At 43.8% G+C, this 22,766-nt stretch overlaps 1 protein-coding gene across 1 annotated transcript in view; it reads left to right on the top strand.

Moving 5' to 3' along the window:
- TNMD (tenomodulin) overlaps window positions 1-22,766 on the top strand; it is a 526,836-nt gene that overhangs the window by 115,197 nt on the left and 388,873 nt on the right. Inside the window, exon 3 of the mRNA XM_069612982.1 lies at window positions 16,958-17,101. Within this exon, the coding sequence (XP_069469083.1) occupies window positions 16,958-17,101 (144 nt within the window). The remainder of the gene's footprint in view (window positions 1-16,957; window positions 17,102-22,766) is intronic.

Genomic DNA, 22,766 nt, shown 5'->3' with positions numbered 1-22,766 from the left:
GCAACACTTTCACAGGGAAACCTACAACTGTACGTGTTAGGGTTTGGTGTAGGAGAGCACACATGTTGCATGCAAGGGTATGTGTGTTTGGCTGGGTAGGAGCACATGGTGGAGGTTGAGGCTTGCTCATATGTTACTTTCATTCTGACAGAAAATAGTACTCCAGAATTCTGTTCCAAATTAAGAAAATAAATTTCTGACTTCTGATCTTACATTCCTGTGGCCATTCACAAATCAAAAGAAACCGAGTGAGAATAAAACAGCCAGTCACATATCAACTAACAAGATATACACCGTAGCATTTGCTAACACTTTAACACACTCTGGATACTTAAAAGAAATCAGATGCTGAGTCCAAAATAAATCCGACACCAAGTAAAGCAAGCAATGGCAATGCCAACAGTTTGAGTGTTTACTGCTGTTCTTTGCGTTTTGCATTTTTGGGCACCTGGGAGCAAGGAGGAGAGTGCAATGTTTCAAAGGAGGATGCAATAAGGGGTGCAGGTGTGTAATATAATGAGAAGGGGAATAGAGCAAGGGGAAAAGCCATTGACAGAGGGTGCCATCGATGATGAGCAAGATGAAATATGAGTGAGAAATTGTGAGGGGTCAAAGAATAAAGCAGGATTGTGAGAGGAAGGATGAGAGGGGATAGATAGAGGGGGAAAGGTGGGTGGTGATATATAGGGGTGGGAGTAGGGCTGGATGGGTCAGTGGGTGAATAACAGAAATAGAGTGGTTGGGGCTATTGAGAGAGGGAGGTAGGGTGTGTGGTGAGGTAAAGAGAGAGAGGGAAGGGTTGAGTAGAGAAAGTGGGGGTCGGATGGGTGGCAGTAGAGAGAGGTAGTGGGTGGGGATAGAGTGAGAGGGGTTAGGGTGGGTGGATGGGGTAGATTGTGTGGGACTAGGGTGGGTGGGTTCGGCTAGAGAGAGTGGGGGTAGGTTTGGTGGGTGTGGGTAGAGCGAGTGGGGGTAGGGAGGGTGGGAGGAGGTAGAGAGAGTGGGGTAGGGTGAGTGAGCGGGGGTAGAGAGATAGGGGGTAGGGTGGGTGGGGGTAGAAAGAGTGGCTGTAGGGTGAGTGGAGGTAGAGAGAGTGGGGGTTGGTGGGGGTAGAGAGAGTGCCATAGGGTAGGTGGGTGAGGGTATGGAGGGTAGGGTGCATGGTTGGAAGTAGGGAGAGTGGAGGTAGGATGGTTGGTTGAGTTAGAGAGATTGGGCATTGGGTGGGAGACGTAGGATGAAGGGGTAGCGTGTGTGTGTGGTTAGGGAGAGTGAGCTTGGGTGGGTGGGGATAGGGAAGTGTAGTTGGGTTAGGGAGAGATGGGGTTGGGTGGGTGTAGGTAGAGGGGGTTAGGAGGGGTGGGTGGAGGTTGGCAGAGTGTGGGTGGGGGTAGAGAGAGTGGGGGACGGTTTGGTGGGTGAGGATAGAGAGAGTGGGGGTAGGGTTTGTGCATGGGTATAGAGATAGTGGGGGTATGGTGGATGGGGTCAAGGGAGTGGAGGAATGGTGAGTAGGGTTAAAGAGAGTGGGGTATGGTGGATCGGGTAGGGAGGGTGGGTATAGAGAGAGTGGAGGTAGGGTGCATGGGTGAGGGCAGAGAGAGTGGGGGTAGGGTGGGTGGGGATAGGATAGTTGGGGTAGCAAGAGTGGGGGTTGGGGGATAGGGGGATGGGTGGGGTTAGAGAGATTGAGGGTAGGCTGGGTGAGGATAGAAAGAGTGTAGGTAGGGTGGGTGGGAGTGGTAGAGACAGTGGGGAATTTTGTAAAGGGAGTCGGGGTTGGAGGTGGGTGTGGGTAACAAGAGTGGGGGTTGGGTGGATGGGGTAATGAAAATGTCGATTGGATGGGTGTGTGTAGGTAGAGAGAGTGGGTGTAAGGTGCGTGGGCAGGGGTAGAGCGAGTGGAGGTAGGGAGAGTTGGGGTAGGGTGGGTGCATGGGGATAGAGAGAGTTTGAGTAGGGTAGTGGGCTGGGGTTAGAGAGAGTGGGTGTAGAGTGGATGGGTGGGGGTTGAGAGACTGGGGGTAGAGCAAGTGGGGCTAAGGTGGGAGACTGGTGGTAGTATGGGTGGGGTAGAGAGCTTGGTGCTAGGGTGAGTAGGGGTAGATAGAGGGGCAAGGGTGGGTGGGGTTAGAGAGACACAGTAGGGCAGGTGGAAGGGGCTAGAGAGATGGGTAGGTTGGGCTGGTGCAGGTAGAGAGAGTGGGGGTAGAGATAGTGGGGTTAGGGTGTGAGACTGACAGTAAGGTAGGCAGGGTAGAGAGCTTGGGGGGTAGGGTGGGCGGGGTAGAGCGAGTGAGGGTAGTATGAGTGAGTGAGGTATGCGTGGAGCGAGAGAGTGGGGGCAGGGTGGGTGGTGGTAGAGACGGAGGTGGGTAGTTTGGGTGGGTGTAGAGAGAATGGGCAAGGGGTGGGTGTGTATTAGTAGAGCCTCGGGAGAAATTAAACAAGATTGTTGCTTAAAGTAGCTCAGAAATAGCCCAATTATATGCAAAATAACCCCAATAGAAGAACCCGTTTCCAGTCCTTCCTAGAAAAGGAAGTTTTGTATCAGTCATATGAGAGATCGGCAAGGCTAGACCATGTAATCTGGAGGCCTCTCAATGTTCTGACGGGCCCTACAGACAGAAAGGGAAAGAAACTAGAGACGGCAAAGGAAAGGATTCCTGTAATAAGGAAAGGCGTGTGTGCAAATGAGTGCTTCCCTTCAAGGATACAGCCCATAGAAGCATTTAGATGTCCCCCACTGACACACAGTGTCTGCTTGCTTTAAAGACACCCTGCCTAAACACATGCATTCAGTATCTGCTATGAAGGGGATTCAATGGAGAGAGACAACATTATCTTCTGCCTGCTACTCTCACGGTGAGAATTCTATCCATTCCTTTCATTTTACATTATTTTTTCAACCCCTCTCCTTTTACCTTCCCTTCTGTGCGGACTTTCAGTAATCATGTTTTTTGCTTAGGTGTGCGTGGCTCAGCTTTAAAGCGTGATCCCTAAGAAAAGCTGTCGGTTGAGAAGACAATGAAGTCGGCAGAGAAAGCCAAGGCATGTGCCTTGCACTTGCCATATGGTGTGGGCACACGTTCATTTTAGTAACACTAGACATGAAGGAGGGACGATGACTGCTGGAAAATTAACAGATATTGCAGAAGACTTACATCTCATCTCCATGGCTCTTAGAGGAAACATGAACAAGAAAACACCCTTAGGAGGACTCATCAAAAGTAGCCCAAAATAGCACAAACATAACCCAACCAGCACATGTAATGAGGGTAGAGTTGGTGGGTGTAGAGAGAGTGGGAGTGGGCTGGGTGAGGGTAGAGAGAGTGGCCATGGGGTGGGTGGATGGTAGTAGAAAGGCAGCTTTGGGAGAAATTAAAAAAAGCTGCTGAAAGTAGCCCAAAAATAGCCCTGGTGTACATGAACTAGCCCAAAATAGCTCAATTGGGCAAACTACGTTCCGGATGGACTTGCTTCTTGCAAAGCTACTGATTGGAGCAAATCTTGTTACAGAACTCCTCATTGGGTATTATGGCGGAGGAGTCTGGTAAAATACATTTTTGTGAGTTGGCCATTTCATGCCATGGCATTGCTGGATGCTATGCAAACCGGATATTCTCCGTTCATAACCGCATTTCCCTGTCTATTTGTTCTGTCAATGTGGTTTCGTCAATTTTGTGTGGCAAGCAACACACAAACTTGCCGCAACCAAAAATATAAAGATTGTTATAAAAGCACATAGAGCTGGGAAATTACTGAATGGATATAGTTCATAATTTGACATACACTGTACAAAACAGTGTCTCGAATCCCCCTTCAAAGGTGGCATGGACTGTTCCATTGTTTTCCCTGTTTTTGTCAGAGCAGTTTAGGAGGTAACAAAGAGAGTGAGTGTGCTGCATTTGATATGCGGTTGATCACAGCAGAAAACATTGTACATTTGTTTCGACCGAGGATACACATGTTCATGACAAGTATTGTTGTAAAAACTAAAATGTTATTCTGTTGCCACCATGGACCAGATTATTTTTGTCATTTACTTCTACTCAGTGACCGACTTTCCTATTGTGTCAAATCGTATCCTATGTTATGTGCATTAGACAGATTGTCCAGAAGGCATCGAAATTTACAGAAGCATACCCATTGGCAGGACAACATTGTGTAATGCTTACAGACAAACAACCATACAGGATAGAAATACCTGTCAAAATAATGGTTTGGAATGTGAGAGTCCTAAATACTCCTGCCAAGTCAACAAGAGTAATACATTTAAAAAGCAAGATACAGTTTTACTTCAAGAAACAAACCTATTAGAGACTCAAGGCTACTTAAAAAAGGGGATGTCATATAAAAAATGTATGAAACAAAATCCAGCAGGGTCTCCACTACAGAATATAAACCTTACATGTAATATGTTAAGTTAAAGACAATGAAAGGCACAGAGGGGAAATATGTGATAAAACATTAAAATATTACACCGATGATGCTTGGCAATATATCGATGCCATTAACATTCAACACAGTATATTCTCACAGTCACTGGCTAATACACTCAAATCTGTATGCACACAAAAAAACATCTTAAAAAGGGATTTGACCATAACTGTAGATTCTGCACTAGCGATCACCCAATGGTAGCCATTTAGATCACAGGCATTGTACGAATCTTCCCAGTGTGACTTGAGCGATGCCTGGACATTGCTTTACCCGAAGGAAATGGAATATATGTTCTCAAAAGTACGAGTCACTCTAGAATACAATTCATCCTGATGTCTAGGGACAGGGTGTCCCACATGGTGGCAGCTGAGATTGCAATACAGTAGCTGCCTAGTGCAACAGGGTCAGAGTCATGATCCCGTCAAGGGGCAGAGGGCGCATGGACCCACCACAGCCTGGGGGGAGGAGGCTCAATAGTACACAAGCCGGAGCCAGCTCTGTCACAGATGTGGGAAGGGGAGTTGGGGGTTCACAGTCCCCGAATACTCCCCATGTGCTGAGAACGCCACCAGTAGTACTGTTCTTTTTCTCCCAAAGCCTCCCAGAATATTTTGTGGTCACCGTTCACTCTTTTCTGTTGCATGGCTCTGTCTCCCGCGCTGCACCAAGGAACAGTGAAGAACCCCCAAACCAGGGCTAGGAGAACAGAATCAAGAACAGCCAGGAGATGGACATCGAATTTCCCTGCCAAATAGAAATGAGATGTCCAGCACCGGACCTGCCAAAATCAGTTGGACTCCAGGCATATGGGGGTGGCGGGGTGGGGGGACAGAAAATAAACTGGGTGTGAGAAAAGGCTGCATGGGACACCTTCGTCAAATCGAATTGGCAACAAATCTCACCAGCCCCCTGCGAAATCCACAGACAGAACGAGTACCTTGAGCCACTGGCTGCCAGCAAACTAGGGACTGGTTCCAAAACTGTGCTGGAAAAGGAGGAGGGCCTTAGAGAGTTTGTTAAATCCGCACACATGTGTAGCAACGCTCTTGGAGAAAAGACGGGTACCAATTAGTGTATAGTCAGGTGAGTTCAGCAGCCAGTAGATGGGGGAGTGGGAGTCAGAACAAACAGGACCACAGTATGCAAAGAGACAGGTGGCGAGACAAAGTGTGGTTTGCAGTGGTGAGGTATGGAGGTGGTGTAAAGGTGGAGCGAGGCAGCAGGAGGGGGAAAGACAGAGCAGTGGTGGTAGAATTTTAGTAGAGTGAAAGAGAGGTGTTTGTCAGAGAGCGAGTGGTTCCATTTCTGTGTGAAGTGTGACTGGGGCATAGGGCTATGTAAATGGTGGGTGAGAGAGAAAGATAAAAAGAGATAGAGCGGGAGATAGGAGTAGGGTAGTGAGGATAGTAGCTAGAGTGTGAGGGTGAGTGGGTGTTGGGTGAGATTAAGGTGACTTGAAAGGATTGTAGGAGTGGAGTGAGAGGAGAAGGGTGCAGGAGAAGAGTGGGGTTGGTGCAAGAACAGTGAAAGTGAGTTGATTGGGATAGTGAGCAGCACAATCTATTCGTGGTAGGGTAAACAGGACACAATATCCCTGAGTATGGGGTGAGAAGATGGGTGTAGAGAGGTTTGAAGAGGGCTGTGGTACGGAGAGGGAAGACTAGCAGTGTAGAGACAGTATTAATAGGGTGGAGGGGGAAGAGTCACAGTCATGTGGAATGAGTAGTAGTAGTGTGGAAAGATGAGAAAAGTGTCGGTGTGGAGAGTAGAGAGTGGAAGGAAAGACATTAGAACATTTGGAGGGTTGAGGTTGGCAGTAGAAAGAGAGAGATTTATTGGAGCGACAGAGGAGAGAGAGGTGGGAAGGACAGAAGGTGGGTGGATTAGAGGAGAGAAGGGTCAGGAGAATAGTGATAAGATACAGTGAAATGAACTTCTGGGTGTAAGAATAAGGAAACAGAGTGTGCTTGAGTGCCTGATGGCACCTCCATACAATTACCTATATAACTAACTTTGTGGTATAGTAGAGACAGTCTAGAAATTCCCTGAGGGAGATTAGCTAGAGAAGGTGATTGCATTTAGGTCTTCACTGGCAGGAAAGTTAGACCTTAGATAGTAGGGAGAAATCTTCGGTTTATACTAACCAACCTGGGTACTAGGGACACCTGGCTTAGGGAGGGTTTGGTGCATGTAGATGAGAGGGAGAGAGAGAGGGAGAGAGAGAGAGAGAGAGAGAGAGAGAGAGAGAGAGAGAGAGAGAGAGATTTTACTGTTCCATCTGCCTGACCTAACTCTGAACAAACTACTTGCATTATTATCGACCAGTCAGCTCATATTTGAAAAATCTGTTCACATTCAGTGTGAATAATCTGCATTACCCACCTGTGTTAAGAAAAATAAATCCTTGAACCGTCTCCCAGCTGCTGTGAATTATCATGGCAATCGGTGACACTGGCTAATCAAGCAACCGTGATGACCGACATCAGCTTATTGGGGAATGACCGTACATCTCAGAATTACTGAAAATTAAACATTGTTCTGTTGATGGCTAAATGCCTGGTTGACAGCATTGGAATTAATTTAATGCAGAAGTTGTTTGGAAATTAAATGTTGTTTCTATTACCACGATGCAGTTTAGGATGAAACCCTTTGTCCAAGAGGTATTTACCAGAATGAGAACAGCCATAAAACATAAAGGAATTTAAGTGATACTTACAAAATTATGAAAAGTCAATGTGAAAATGGTCCAGGCACAAGATCTTCAAAAACTTACTATGGTAGATTAGACCTAAATTAACTTCTTCTGATCAAAAATCTGGAGTATGCTGTAATGAATTCCTATGGAGGCATCACTGAACCTTAGCCTAAAATCTCCTCCCATGTGGCCAGGGGAAGGCAGCAGCTAACTGATTCTGACCCTGGGGTGGTATTATGACGGTGTATCACATGGTAGGAGATGGCTGTCAGGAAGACGTGGTGACTCCATCAAGAGAGGCGCGGAATTCTTCCCTTTTTCGAAGAAGAAGACCCTATAATTCCAAAGTTCCTGATGGCATGTTATCATTATTCAAAGCCCTCCAGTTGTAAAACCCTGAAACCCCTTCTTGTCAAACATCCTAGACAGAATACCATTTACTCTTCATATATACACAACATCCATAAAACATGTTTAACATCTCCTATTTTAAAACAAAAATGTTTATTGTGATTTGGTTTGCATACCACCTTACACAAATTATTAAAACAGAAATGAAAATATCAATATACAAAAGAAGAATTAAATCTCAAACAAGAATTTGTGCAATTTACAGAATAAGATCAATTTCATTCAAGAATCGAACCAAGGCAATGATTAAGGATATATTATCACCCCACATGATTCTCGACCATACCAATTCCTGAGCATAATTAGATGTAAAGCTGTTGAGTTCATTAGGAAAGGAGACAGCACAAATTGAAAACAAAGCAGCACATTCCAAAATCCTGTTTGGAAAAACCCACCATCGATCTACCGCGATTGGCAACCAAGTTGTTACTGGTGGCATAAGAATGAAATATGTTACGTTTTTGTTGGAGGCCACAGGGATCCTAGCAAACAATATAATATCATCTGCAAAGGCCACCCAATGCATCTTCAGGAAGCCCAACTTGACGGTATCACATCGTAAATGTGTTATAGATCATCTATGTCGCTTAAGTAGATGGTAAAAATGGTTGGAGCCAAATTACAGCCCTGTCTGAGACCCAAGCTGACAGGGATGGCTCTGGAAACCGCATCTTGCCTAGTTAAGCAAATTCTCAATGTGGAATTTCATAAAAGGGGTGCAATCAACTGAACTAATTTCAAAGGGACCTTGTATCTAAGCAATTCTCTGCATAAATGTTCACGGACGATGCAGTCAAATGTTGCCGACATGTCCAGTGATGCCATGTAGATAATACTGCTGTCGTTGCCCTTTGTATTTTGCAGTAGATGTTTTAGAAACGTGCCGTTCAGAGAAGTGCCCATGTTTTTACAAAAGCCCACCTGGAAGCAAGATAGGATGTCACACTTGCTCTCTTATATATGATGGTTGTTAATTAAACAAATATGTAAAGCAATGTAACTTAAAATGGTTTAAAACTCCTTTGGACTGCAACTTCCATAAAGCCTCAAGTACTGAGACGAGGAAGAGGAGTAAGGAGTCAATGTGGAATGAAAGTAACATCAAATCAAATGTGCAGACTAGTTGTCATCCTAATATTCTGCTGCGTGGGACCTTTAAACCTGAGGAACACCTGCAATAAAGGAGAGGAAAGGAGAGCTGCAGAGCAAGCGAAGTGGTAAGACGACCAAACAGCAGAAGCAGACACACAGAGACAAGCCATGCTTGAAGAGCCAGACACTTGCAGGCAACCACATGGATGCATTCTTTACTGGAGGAACCGGAGTCTTATAAAAGCGCAGCGGGTGCCTCAGAGGGACCGCTGGAAGGCAGACAGCCACAGTGAGGCTGTGGGAGACATGGTCCTGTTGGGCTGCTTCGGTTCCATCTGCGAGTGGTTGTGAAACCGATGCAGGAACCGAACGAGAATCTGCATGACAGGGGAAGCCTGACCAAAGATAAAGGTTGGGGATGCTGGGACGTGTCAGAAAACTTACGAACAATTTAATAACTATTTTGAACACTGACCAAATAGATTTGAAAGACAAACGTTTTACAAATCTACTTATATGTAATGTCAATTTGGGGAAACTTGGAACAAGCATTGCCGCATGCCAAGAGATACTACCAAAGAAGTTGAAGGGCAAAAGTGGTACAAATCTCCTTATATGAAATGTCAATTTGTGGAAATTTGGAACAAACATTGCCAAAAACCTAAAAATACTAATGAAGAAGTTGACAGACAGAACTTGAACAAATCTCCATATATGGGATGACAAAATGGGGGAAGATGGAACAAGCAGTACCTGAAGTCAATGAGGTATAAACAGTGAAGGAGTGAAAGTGTGTTATGCTTGGAAGGAATGTGAATATTGTAGGAAGACCTGGTGAAAGAAACACACCATGCAGTGAACTCTTTTTGGAGAAAGATACCTGGCAGGAGAGTACACCAGGGAATCTGCAAGATCTAGAAGGGGGATTCCTGGCAGGGGAGTATACCAGGAAATCCACAATGATTATGAAATAAAGAGAAATAGTGAAAGATACCTGGCAACACACCAGGAAATATAAAGAATCCATTGAATAGTTCTTGGCAGGGGAGAATACCAGGAAATCATCCTTGGAACAGTTGTGTGAATTAGAAACTTTGTCAACTGAAGCAGTAGTTAAAAATAGACATTTTGCCATCCTGTGATATCCTTCAAACAGTGTTGTGGGGAAAGACATTCCTACTATTTCTGTGGAATCATTGTTTGAAAAAAAGAATAATAAAATGTTTAATGTTGAAAATGTTACAACTTTGTGTCCGCCCCTCATTTCTGACCCCTCACAATGCCCTGGTGAAGAAAGAATAATATTACTGGGAGCATGTAGAGGAAGCAGTCAGGATGTTAGCTTTTAGAGTGAAAAATGTGAAGGACTGTGGCATGCACTCTGAGTCAATGCATGAATATCATGATAATATCAAGCTCAATACTCTGAAAAGTGAAGATTCATAGAAAATAACCCCAAAAGGAATCTCTGCAATTAGTAATGTACGACTGAAGACTACGATATCATCTAAGTCAGATTGTCCTACAGGAGAAATCTGTGTCATGATGTTATTTCACTATTAGCAAAATGAGGGAAAGACTTAATTAAACTGTAGACCTTTCTCTGAATTAAATACTGACAAGAAAATACTGACTAACATTGGGTCAAATCGGGTTGTAGACGTATGCCGACACATATATATATATACATATATATATATATATATATATATATATATATATATATATATATATATATATATATATATATATATATATATATATATCATAACAATGCAGATTTCACAAGGAGAAGCTCAGTTTTATTGGAACTTCCTGGGAACTCATAGCATGTTATAATAGTCTGAGCTAAACTTTAGGTATCCAAAAAGCTTTTCATTGCTGAACTGTAAATTCCTGCCTGAATGCGTAACAAGCCATGGCTTCCAGCCCATTTTCAATGATTTTGTGGGCACAATATATGCAAACTCTAGGGCACAGGTTCTGGTTAACAGATGCACCCATTCTCCCTCCAACAGGGCACTAGGCGATGCTGTCTGTTATGCCCGCTATTATACAGCTTACCTGTGGATCTGTTACTGATGTCAATTGGGGCAGACACAGAGATTAGCGTGATCTTTCTAAAAGGCACCTAATCTTGATATGAAAATACATAACTTATATTATTAAGATGACGTATTGCCAAAACTTCTATATATTTTAGATGTAAGGAAAAGCGAAATACAAGTTACCATTTCTTAATACAAAACACAAGAGAACATACGGAGAAAACTAGGGCTCTGGTGAAATCACATTTCCCAGCAGCAGAAGTGAGGTAAGAAAAGTCCTATAAACTGTATACCACCAAGCTGAGAAGTTTAAATGTGGGTTACAAGATGATGATCCTGCTGCCAACAGCCCAGAATAAGCCGTTGGCTAGAACGCATGGCCCGTACATCATAAATGAAATAGTCTCACAGTTAACATATAGTCTAACAAGCTAACCGGAGGATGGCATCCCAACTATATCACATTAATGAACTCAAAGACTGGAACTAGAACCGCAGCCCATTCCTGCTGGTCCTATGTGAGAACATCACCAGGGAAAGTCCACTTCCTGTGGAGGTACATGGGGTAATTATTCCTCCAGGCCTACCTCTGCAGACCCACAAAGATATGGCAAATATTTTAGAGCCCTACCTCGACGTCTTCCAAGAAAAACCTGGGAGGGTACAAGGATTCTTTCAGAAGTTCAAAACACCACTTGGAAGGTTGATTCATCTAACACCTGCGAGAGGTAAGGAAGGAAATTGTACAAGAGGAGATGGAGAAGATGTTGGACCTGGGGGTCAATGGGTACGACGTTGTTTCATCGCCTGCTGTTTCATCGCCGGGCTTTTAAACGTGCACATTACATCGTATGTGCTCATCGAATTTTTTAGGGGGGGTGGGAAAGGGCAAATAAGGGTTTGGGCGGGTGGGCAATACCACAGACTGTGGTATTAACTGACTGGTTCCATGTCATTTTGCCAATGGTAATTACTTTGAAGTCATTTACTTCAAAGTAATTACTTTGTAAAATTACTTTGAATTGTTCTTAAAAAATGTGTGGGGGATCCCCCCAAGCCCTCCATTCCACTATACTAGTACTCCTACCCCACCCATGTAACCTCTTAACCCATAGCCCCCTATTTAATTTGAAGTGTTTTCAAAGTAATTACTTCAAAGTAAATTACTTCAAAGTAATTACCGTCAGGAGAGCAACAGATACCACCTGACTGTGATAAGTTTAAACTGGATGCGGAGCATGCACCCTAGAATTCTCAGATAGTTCCTGGGTCTGCAACCATATTCTTTTTACATAGGGCATTGGGCAGTTTGAAAACAAGTTAATGTCGACATCCTGTCCAGAAATCCACAAATAGTAAGAAAGAAGAAGAGGGGTGCTTAGAAGCAGGATTGGAGGCATATGAGAGGGTCGGGACTTGACCCTATCAGGGAGGGAAGGGGAACCCTTCCCTACCTTGGGTAGGCGCCCTACCAGGACTGTTGCCAGAGCGGATCCAACCCCAGACGTGGACTGAGGGAGCTGGGTGGACCCATGCCTTCGAGCCTTTAGTCTGGCCAGAGTAATTTATTATTTCTTGCTGAACTGATGGTTCCAGATTTCTGTTAATATGCAGCAGCAAGCTCCCCGACCGGAAACCGGAAGACCAGATGCGGATTGAACTCTGCCGATAACATCCAAACTACTGACAGGGACACTACCTTACCGGGGCAGCAGCAAGGAGAGTGAGCACCACAGATGCCAACAAGGCCATGCCACAGAAGTGATGCAGAAGCCGGCGAATGAAAAGGGGATGTGCCATGTGGGACCTTTGAAACCATGGGCCAATATACCCCAGCCCCTGGGGGAAAATAAAAGTGCAGATTAGCCAAAGCAGTTAGGTGGCAGAAGGGACCAATGAGGAGCAGGAGAAGGCAATAGAGAAAGAAAGCCGAGGTATGTAAACACGAGCACAGGCATGGAGGAAGGGTTTTCAGGTGAGCTCAGGAGGGGAGTTGGTGGACAGGGAGACCATGTGTGGAATGCAGAAGTTGAAGGCTGGGGAGTTGTTGGCAAAGAGTGCAGGTAAGGTATTGCATGTGAGAGAGCGGATTATGCCAACCGTGAGAGAATGCAGTGTTTTTTGGAAGAGTGAGTGTAAGAATGAGTGGCAATCATGAGAGAGAGTGATGGACATATAGGAGGAGGGAGAAAGAAAGGGGGGAGATAGAGGAGAAAAAGGGAGAGAGAGATACAGGAGTAGTAGGAGGCACAGAGAGAGAAAGAACAGAACAGGACATAGAAGGAGAGAGAGGAGAGGGAGAGAGAAGGGGGGAATAGGTGAACTATAAGCGAGAGAGAAGGAAGAACCACAGCTGGGAGAGAGGAGGGACAGTAAGAGTAAGAGAGACAGAGACAGGGAGAGAGAGAGGGATTTGGAGAGAGAAAGAAGGCATATCTGGAACACCTTATCGTCTGGCTTCATTGGAATGGGGTTAGACAAGGGACTCCCATTAGCCTGGCCTTCGTGCAGCCCATCTCAGCCAAGTAGGGACATTTGACAATAAAGGCCCTGAACTATGGAACTGCTTCCTTGATGTCTTGGAGCCATCTGTTAAGTTGGCTGAGAACTCTTTGGCCGCGCGTGGAAATGATGAAAGAGGCGTGGCACGTCTGGATAAGCTGTCGCACCACCCCTTCTTTCTCATGCCAAACCAACTGTTTTATATCACCCCCATAAGCCGAATGCTACAAAAGACTATGGGCCTCATTACACGGATGGCGTTAGGGATTTACCGGTACCGGTAAAATACCGGTACCGGTAAATCCCTACCGCCTTACTACGAGGTCCCTTTGCAGGTTGGGGGATTTAACGCCTGCTTTTTGCAGGTGTTAAAATCCAACCCGCTAAGGGACCTCGGAGCTAATTACGGCACCGCAAAATTGCGGTGCCGTAATTAGCGCCTTCCCCATTCCCATAGAGCCCTATGGGGCAGAAATGGGAATGGGGAAGGGCAATGGCGGAAGGGGGATTTACCGCCCCTCCAACCTTGGAATGGGGCGGTAAATCCCCTTTCAACCAAGGCGGTGCCGGTATTTTACCGGCATGAGCCATGGCGCTAATAGCGCCATGGCTCACCGCCTTCCATGTACTATCCTTGATGTGAACCGATCTGAACTTGAATATGAAGATAGTAATAGACATCCATGAACTTTCAGGTGCTGTTGTGTTTGCAATTTCGTACTATTGATCACTAATAAAATAGAGTTAAAATATGATGGGGTTCACGTGGGAGGCATGCTGTGTTTGTAGCACAATTGGACACCTTTTATGGTATGCTTATATGTTAGTTACAACTGCAGGCTTAGTCTCCATAGAAGTGTGCTGCCTCACTTATCTTGGCACTCATTAAACTGCTTTTACTTTCTTGCCATTAACATTTAAGAATTATTCAAAGGTTTCAGAAAGCGTTTGCAGAATACTTTTTTCTATCCAGCATCCTGGACATCAACGGCTCCTCACAGCAGAATGTCTCTCCAGAAAGTCTACAATTACCTTAAAGATCATGTTTGCATGAGTTAATAACAATAATGTGTTCTTGTATGGTGCTTCATGCCAGACTCCTTCAGCTTTTAAGTGCTGCAGTAAAAGGTGCTATTACTTCTCTATTTTGAATGGAACATCGGAAGGACGAATGGCTAAAAAGAGGATTTTGTTTTGTGTCTAACGATTTACAGGAAGTGTCGTCCTTTTTTTTTACTATTAACTTCCATTCCATTTATTTTTCTCTATTTAGTTTTAATTGCACACTTTATTTGATACATGTTAATCAATCAGATCCTTTAATAAAATGGAAAAGTTTTAGGAAAAAAAATAAATCCTTCATCGGTCCAAGAGAACAGCGGGGCATAGCTCCAAAAGAATAAGCCCCTCACCTCTATGCTGCTCAAACTCTCACTTGTACTTTCTCCCCCCATTATACAATATCGTGCAGCCTAATTTATTCCTAGGGTACATTTTCTTTCACTCTCATTCATGACCTCCACATCCCTCTTCCTCGTCCTAGTACCGGACAGGGACTTTTTCCAAACTGTCTCTTATTATTGCATTTATGCCACTGGTTTATTCAGGGGTGCAGATAGAAGAGCCCCTGATTTAATGAGAAACCTCCTTAGTGTCCTCTATTTTGAATGGGAATGGCAAGCAAGGTCCTCGGGGGGGGGGGGTATTCCTCCTCCAAAACACTAGCCGCATTTCCCAGAAAGTATCTGCAGGATCAGGCGAGGTGTAGGCTCCCCAAATCTACAAGGGCACAGCTCGTCAGGCATGACTATATAGGGGAGTAGGTAAACACATAGCAGTGACAGACCTAAGCATAAGGTCGGGCTGGATCAAAGGTGAATCGAAGTGTGTCCTCTCCTCCGTGAATAGCAAGACGTGGCAGTCAGAGGGAGGTTTTCTGACTGGATGCCGGGAATCTCTTCTGATGTAATGAGAGACAGCGAGGAGGTCAAAAGGAGCACTAGATCCTTGCAGCATCCACAGCTGTGTAATGCACTGCAGGCATCAGCATGGGTCTTGCTGTGTCTGGAAAAGATCCGGGACTACTTTAATGTCAGGATTGCCAGGATTCGGGAATAGCTAGCCTTTTGGTTGTAGCCACTGAGCTTCTATCCAGGGCTACTAACAAAAGACCTGGGGCTTTAGCCCCCCAGCCGTCTAGCAACACCTCTGGGCACCAGTGTGCAGTTACATCTACACTCTCATGAATGTGCATCCTGCTCCCACCCTATGTGAGGGAAAGTGGGGAAAGCAGGCCATGGCCGGTATAGAAGAGGGATGCACTCTGGCTTGTGTATTGAGGATAGTGTCTCCACTGGGAGCGACTAGATGAACGCCAGTGTACCGTTAGAGGATGCAAACAAAGGCAAACAACGCTAAAGACAAAAATACTGGGAGGTAAAATACCATTTACCCTATATTTCAGGCAAACTTGAGGTAATGGCTGATCTAGTTAGAGGAAAACCTCACTACTCCTCCTCTTCCTCACGGAAGTCAGCACACCCTGCCTTTGGCAAGCGTGTGTCGGTCCACGTGGCTTGGAAGAACAGAACGAGTTTGGGAGGAGGGATGACATTTCTTACAGCTTAGTAAGGAAAGGGTGTAGATTGGGCAGCAAGGTTTCTGTCAGCAGGCATCTATCAAAGTGGTAACCGGAAACAGTGGAGCTAAGTATATTGAAGTTTCCCCGCAAATGATTGGGGCAGCAAACCTCAAGACTAGGAGATAGAAGCCACCACAGCTTGGCAATGTTGTAGGTTGTCTGTTTCTTCCGTAACTGCCATCGCAGCAATGGCATTCTGTCGGAATGTAGGCATTGCATATATAGCCCCAAGCAGCGGGCGCACGCGCTAAGGTTATTCAGTGCTATGGCAGATCAGATGCAGCTCAAGAGCTGTGGGGTCGTCCTTGCTTCCTCCCAGCAACATCGCTCTCTCGCCAGCCTGTTTAAATTACCATGCAAATGTTCCCCTGCTCAATTCTAAACGCCGGGATGTGCGTGCAACTTCATTACTATTCATAGAGTCGCTGGCAGACAATGCGCAGTGATATCAACGGCTCCCCTTTGTCAGATTGCCTCATCCTCTTACTGTACTAAATTTACTTTTCATATTAACTGTTTCACAGGTCCGGGTGGAGGAAGATAATGACGGCCAGTGAGGCAGACAGGAGGCAGGGCAGGCATTCAGTACCGTGTCTATTCGCAGTGTCGAGACAGATCCATCTCACACGTGCACACCCACCAAGCTGATAATCGGAACAGAACAGTTCTGAGATAACAGCCTGTTGACTATTTGAACACAGTCGAAATAGCTGACGTGGACATTTCATCACCTGATCTGCCCAACTTTCCAATATGACTCTAGGTGCCAAGTCCCCTCCTCTCCCTCCCCCGCCTCCCCCATCCCAATTTCACAAGGATGGTGTTCATTGAGCCCTGTTTTATTAACCAATACTTTGAATACAGCAACTTGTAATGCTATATTTACAATAGGAAACAGAACATGTACCATGCATAGCGCATTTGGGTAAAGAACCAGGACTGGATGAAGATAAGCCCCGCCATATAAGCCCATAGGCAGATATGCTGATAATTGGTGTCAAAACGGAAAGGCACATTCCAGGAGATAGTCAGATAGCTGCTTCTGAATATGTGTGTTTGTTAACGTTTCCTTTGTGCCTGTCATCTCTGGCTGCATGATATAAACTCTCACCGTCTTTCCTTCAGATTTATGACGTGGAATATAAGGTCGTCCGCCGTGGCGAGAGGCCAGCCACAGTGCTGATGGAAATTGATTCTCTGAACAAAACGGAGACATTTTGGACATCTAACGGCACAGACGAAGTCGTAGAGATACACGACTTTAAGAGAGTGAGCATACTGTTTTTGAAGAATATTGTTTTTTGAAGAATATTGTTTATTGCTTGAAATATACTATCATGTTAACCTGTGCAATGTTGCTTAAGAGAAATACCCCCTTTGTGTAAGTAGAATCAGGAAATGGCAGAAGGACTCACGTTTTTTTCCCAGTTTTTGCTGACATAGTCGCATTAATTCTTGACCGTTATTGACCTGGATCTCCACAGACAAGCAATATTTCAGAGAGCAACATGTGTCAGTAATGGAGATCCCACGCCAACTACAGGTATTCAGAGCAGTGACACGGAAAGGGCACACTCGCGTATTTATTTATTTATTTATTTGCTTGCTTACTTATTTGACTCAAGTATTGGAAAAGGCAATAGTCTTTGGCTTTCATATCGGCATTGGAAAGAGGGACTGCCAGCAGCGATCTTAAGACCCGGCAACGATCGTCAGACGGGTGAGGAGCGAGGGTAAGCATTGTGGTGGCAGGGCGACGACTGAAGATGTACAGACCGGGAGTGGGAGGGGGCGCAGGTGCCATTGGGGAGGCAAACATCACCACTGAAACTTCCATCATAGAGTGGATCAGGACAAATCCATGTGTCAGCAAATGGACCCTGTAGAAGACATTTTCAAATATTCAAGTGTAATTCCCATCATGAGACCCTGCCTCCAACTAATTAACTTACACACTAGAGGCTGTGTGTGGTAGGGACGGGATATCTCTAGCTGTTCCATGCCAGCTGGGAGTAGCTGATGTTAGGAATGCCCAGTTGACATCTAATGATGTGATGTGTTATTTATATAGCGCCTTTATCCAAAGCGCTTTACAGAGCACATAAAAGGGTGTACTTCTGGATACGGTTGTAACATTATAAGGGGTTTAAGACATCGACCCTCTCTCTCCTTACGCCCTCTTCCCCTCGTTCTTCTCTCTCCCTTATCTCCCCTCTTTTCTTTCGAAACCCACAAATATTCTAATGCCTCAATAGTGGCCATACGTAATCCCTTGAAGAAAGAGAAAACATTCTTCTGTAATCTCTGCTTTTGATCTCACTTTGATGAAGGGTCACCAAACATGTTAGGGACCCGATAGGACCACATCCAACGCTCATGCCACATTTGGAGAATTTTCTCTAATCATTTTCATATTAAAAAATAAAATGTCAGCAAAACATGGTTGTATGCTCGAAATTGTGTGCTTCATGTGTTGCCATGTTAAGCACACGCTTGGCCCTTGTTTTGTACAGTTGCTGCTACAACATTTCCAAAATTCAATAAGCCAAGCTCCAGATATTCACTTTTTAAAATCGAAAAATGCATCCATCAATCGGATCTGCACTATAGGTGCAGAGTAAAAACTAACCAAGTACAAACAGTGCATGCAGAATAGATGTATGCACTCATACACAACACCAATTTGTATGCCACACAGAGAAACCCCCCCCACACATTAAACCCCAGGCAGACATAGTCACACACACACAGCCCTGACACTTACTCACATCTTGTACGCTCATATCGATGCACAGACCTCAACTCACAGTACAGCGCTGATTTAAAAGGACACCAATGCAAATGCTACCCACACTCTGTACAGTGGTCTACTGCTCTCGAGCTAGGTCTGTGCGTTAACCAATAAAATAAAAAAATAAAATCATCTTCACAAGCATCACTCTCATTATACATTATACATTATACTCCACAAAACAAACACGTTAGCTCAGCCTACACATACAACACACATTACATCCACAAAGACTACTCACAATGTTCACGAACATTACGCTGTTAGAACACGCAAGCACTGAACGCATGCTCAGAATACGCATTGCACATGCACACAATAGAAAAAAAATATATACAAGTAACATCCATATGAACTAGAGACACATACATATGAACAAATATCACATCCATAATGCATGAAAACACAAAACAATATGCACGGAACAGGCATGTGCGCATAACACATAATGCACACACATGCATATTGAAAGTAATATGCACATACATTACATTCAGAATGTGTGTAAGCATGGATAAGTGTACGCATATATATTTGTGGCATTGCTGTAATATAGACACATGTTAACTTTGTACCATACGCTCACAGTACGCATATCCACATGCAATTTGGATGATATGTTCATAAGCACAATATGTACATACAATAAGCATCAGACATACACAATTTAAAAAAGCAAATTAGTGGATTTAAACAAAATATTTAAGTTAACTACCTATAAAATGTTGCAGTATACAGATGTGGTGAGTACTAATGTTAAGGTACAACACTTTGTGCAAGAGGAACAAAATGTAAAGCCTACAGTCTTTGAAATAAATAACATTTTCTTTAAGTAACACACACTCAGTCCAAACACAAGGAAATCTTAAGTATAGAAATAGTAAAATTGACAATATTAAATTACAAACACTGAGGCTTAATTAACTGTTTCCCTAGCTCAAACCAAGTCTATCACCCTGCAGATCTAACCTCAATTCACACTACACCACCACTTCATAACATTCACATTAAATAGTAGGTATCTCACAACCCTACTGTGGGTAATGTAAGTCTTGTCAAGTAGTGCTGTAATGGGAGTTAAGGTTAAATAGTAGTGTGATTGTAATAATTTGGGATATCATTCATTTGGACTGATTTCTTTACAGTGATATTGGCATTGCAGCCGCTTGAAGACTATACATTTTGCCTTTCGACGGAGCGATTGTAACATTAACATTGGTATTCGCAACATTTGTAGACCTCACATTTATACTGTAAGAGGATTCAATTCAACCCTACAGCTAAGTCAACGCCTAGTCTATAATACTGAATGAAAACCCTTATTGATATATCTTTAGGTCCAGTTCATGCGTTCTGGATGACTACCCCTATATAACACCCCTCTCTTGGAATCCCCCTGACCCCACTGAGCCAAGAAGTAGTTCTGTTTTGCAAGTTAAAAGGGTTTATTTGATGATTTAAACAATAGATATATATATGACACTTTATAATAAATTAATAATTGAATAGCACACTTAATCTGATATGATAAAGATTGACAACAGAGAATCTGGCACTAGCACACTTCTTTATAATTACTAAGGAGTTGAGATGAAATGGATAAGGTAGCACACTGGTAATTAGGAACAAAAGTATAATGTGGTAGAGGATGCTTTATGTAAGCTCAGGTGGATGCAATATTCAATGAATGCAGTACAGAAAATACTCAATATGATTTCAACCAAACAATGTAATCACTCTTCTCTGGCTATTCACTCCCCCCCCTCTTTATGCAATGCAAAGAAATGGGAGGAAAACACACAGTTCTCAGAAATGCAATCAATGTAATCAGTTCAATCCCCCCCAAGCTTAGACAACAGAAGTTTAAAACACAGATAGGAGTTTTGAAAACACAGGCCCAAATGCTTTGATATGTGCTAGCAATGGATGAGAAATATGCTGGAAATGCTTTTTAATTCCCTTTCAGAGGTTCAGGGTGAGTGGTATCTAGTTAATATTAGTCCAGGCTCACACTAGCAATGATGCAGGGATAGTTAGCAGGTTAAACGAATTTCTGGCAAATGGAAGGCAAGCAGCATCAGTTTTTACATGTGAAGAAATTTGCAAATCGCGGCAAAATTCGCGAATGCGTGTTCCGCGATTGCGGTAAAACTATAAGGGGTAGGAATGCGGTTCTAGGTTCATAGAAAAGCCACGATTCTAAGCTTTCAAATAAAAGTTATTGCAAGTCTCTAGCACAAACGGTTGCGGAGATATGAGCGATTTTGTGAAGGTCGTTTTTCAGATTTGAAATTTTAAAGTTCCAAAAGACAAGTGCAGCTTGCGACTAGAAATGACAAGTGACAGCTTTACAAATGACAGGTGACAGTTAGGAGACAGTTCTACTTAGATTAAGCTAGATTGAATTATATTATTTTAACTAGGAGATTGGTTCTGCACAGTTTTCTAGGTACTCACACTATACTCTTGAGTGAAATGGGCCTCGCCATGGATCTGGTCAGGGTTTTGGACTGGGCTCGGGTCTCTCTCTGGGCACCGCACTGCTTTCTCTCTGGGTACAGCACTGCTTTCTCCCTCTGGTCTGGTCTCTAGTTCTGGATAGATTGAAGTCTCTAGTTTGGCTCTCTGGAGGTTTGATGGAGGTAAAGTATGGATTTTTCCGGCAGAGCTTCCAGCGGCAGATGGATTTTGAAGGTCCTATCTGTCCTGTCTGTCTGCTTTTATGTGTTTAGAATGTGGGTGTGTTCTAGCATCACTGACCCTACCTCTCTCTCAGCTTCTAATTGGTCAAACTTCCATTTCTTACTTGATTGGGGGAATGAAATGAAGTGTCATCAGGATGAGGTCTGTTTATGATACAGAGAACCCACCCCTGTCAACTTTACACACAATCTATATCTGACCTAAAAACATATTTGCACAGGTACACATTTGTTTAAAATTACATATACATGGTGTGGCTGAATTTAGCCATGTCTATGTCCAAATCTGCTCATTCTCGGAGCTTGCATTCAAAGAGTGTACATAATTGACTTTTTAACTGCTTTTTCAATTTCCGACATGGACCCAACTTTACATACATGTGTGCAGGGGGTAGGGACATTAACTGATGAAGTTTCAGATTTTTAACATGCACACATTTAGAGTAATATCCACTTTTCCGCCACAACCCCCCTGAACATACCACCGGTTCCTACCACGTCTTAAACTGTGGGCAGAAAAATCACAAGAATTATGGTATCATTTATAAAATTTTCACATGTCCGCACTATGAATTATTCATCTTTTTAAAGTTATGTTCTGGCTCCAAAGGGGTGTGGTTTACCCTCAGCACAAGGTTGAATTTCTGGTTCTTTCCAGTTCTGCCAAGCCAGCTTGCTCTCACAGGCAGTGCTCCTCCCAGCTCCTGCCAAGAGGAAGCTACAATTTACGACTGCGGTAATAAAAACCTTTGCCTGAGTGAAGAGGGCTTTGTTCACTCTCTTGCAGAGCACAGATAATTCAATTATCAGATAGATGGCATATCCTTAGCCTGGGCAGCAAAAGGAAGGTTGGCCTGGGAACACAGTGGTGACTCAAGTTTCACTGCTGATGGGATCCGTTGCTAGGCAAAATCAAGTTCCTTAAGCCAGACCTTCAGCTAACTTTTGTTGCTTTTAAAATAACTTGTAATTTTACACATGCAGCTAGAATGCTGATTCTAAGTGCAAAACTATGACATTTCAACAGTTACAAAGGCATGTGACACCAAACATAGGTCACTCATTTAATTTAACATTTTCGATTTTGGTGGTTTTAAATCCAGTTGCAGTTAGGCTTAAGCTGCTGACTCCATAGCATTTTTGTTATAAGCATTGTTTTTGGGCTCTTCATTTCCCAGATTTTGTAGGCACACAAAACTCCATTCTGCCAAATGTCTGCTGGTGTTCAGTGAATATTTTGCACATGTTGCAAGGTTTGAAATAGGCATTTTGCTTGCCTTCAGAAAAACACACAGAGTGGTTTTAAAACGCCGGCTTTTGGATAGTGGTGAGTACTGGTACTGCACTCATTTTTGGGATTTAAGAAATGAATTCCCCACACTTCTAGGTTGCATTTGGCAATCAGCATTGCCATTCCCAATGGTTTCAGACTACTGTGCGG

Source organism: Ambystoma mexicanum, chromosome 5p, assembly GCF_040938575.1.
Source record: "Ambystoma mexicanum isolate Mex_15411 chromosome 5p, UKY_AmexF1_1, whole genome shotgun sequence".
In the NCBI taxonomy this organism is placed as follows: domain Eukaryota; kingdom Metazoa; phylum Chordata; class Amphibia; order Caudata; family Ambystomatidae; genus Ambystoma; species Ambystoma mexicanum.
Note: the sequence above shows the minus strand (reverse complement) of the source record. Positions and strands in the feature narration are given on the sequence as shown.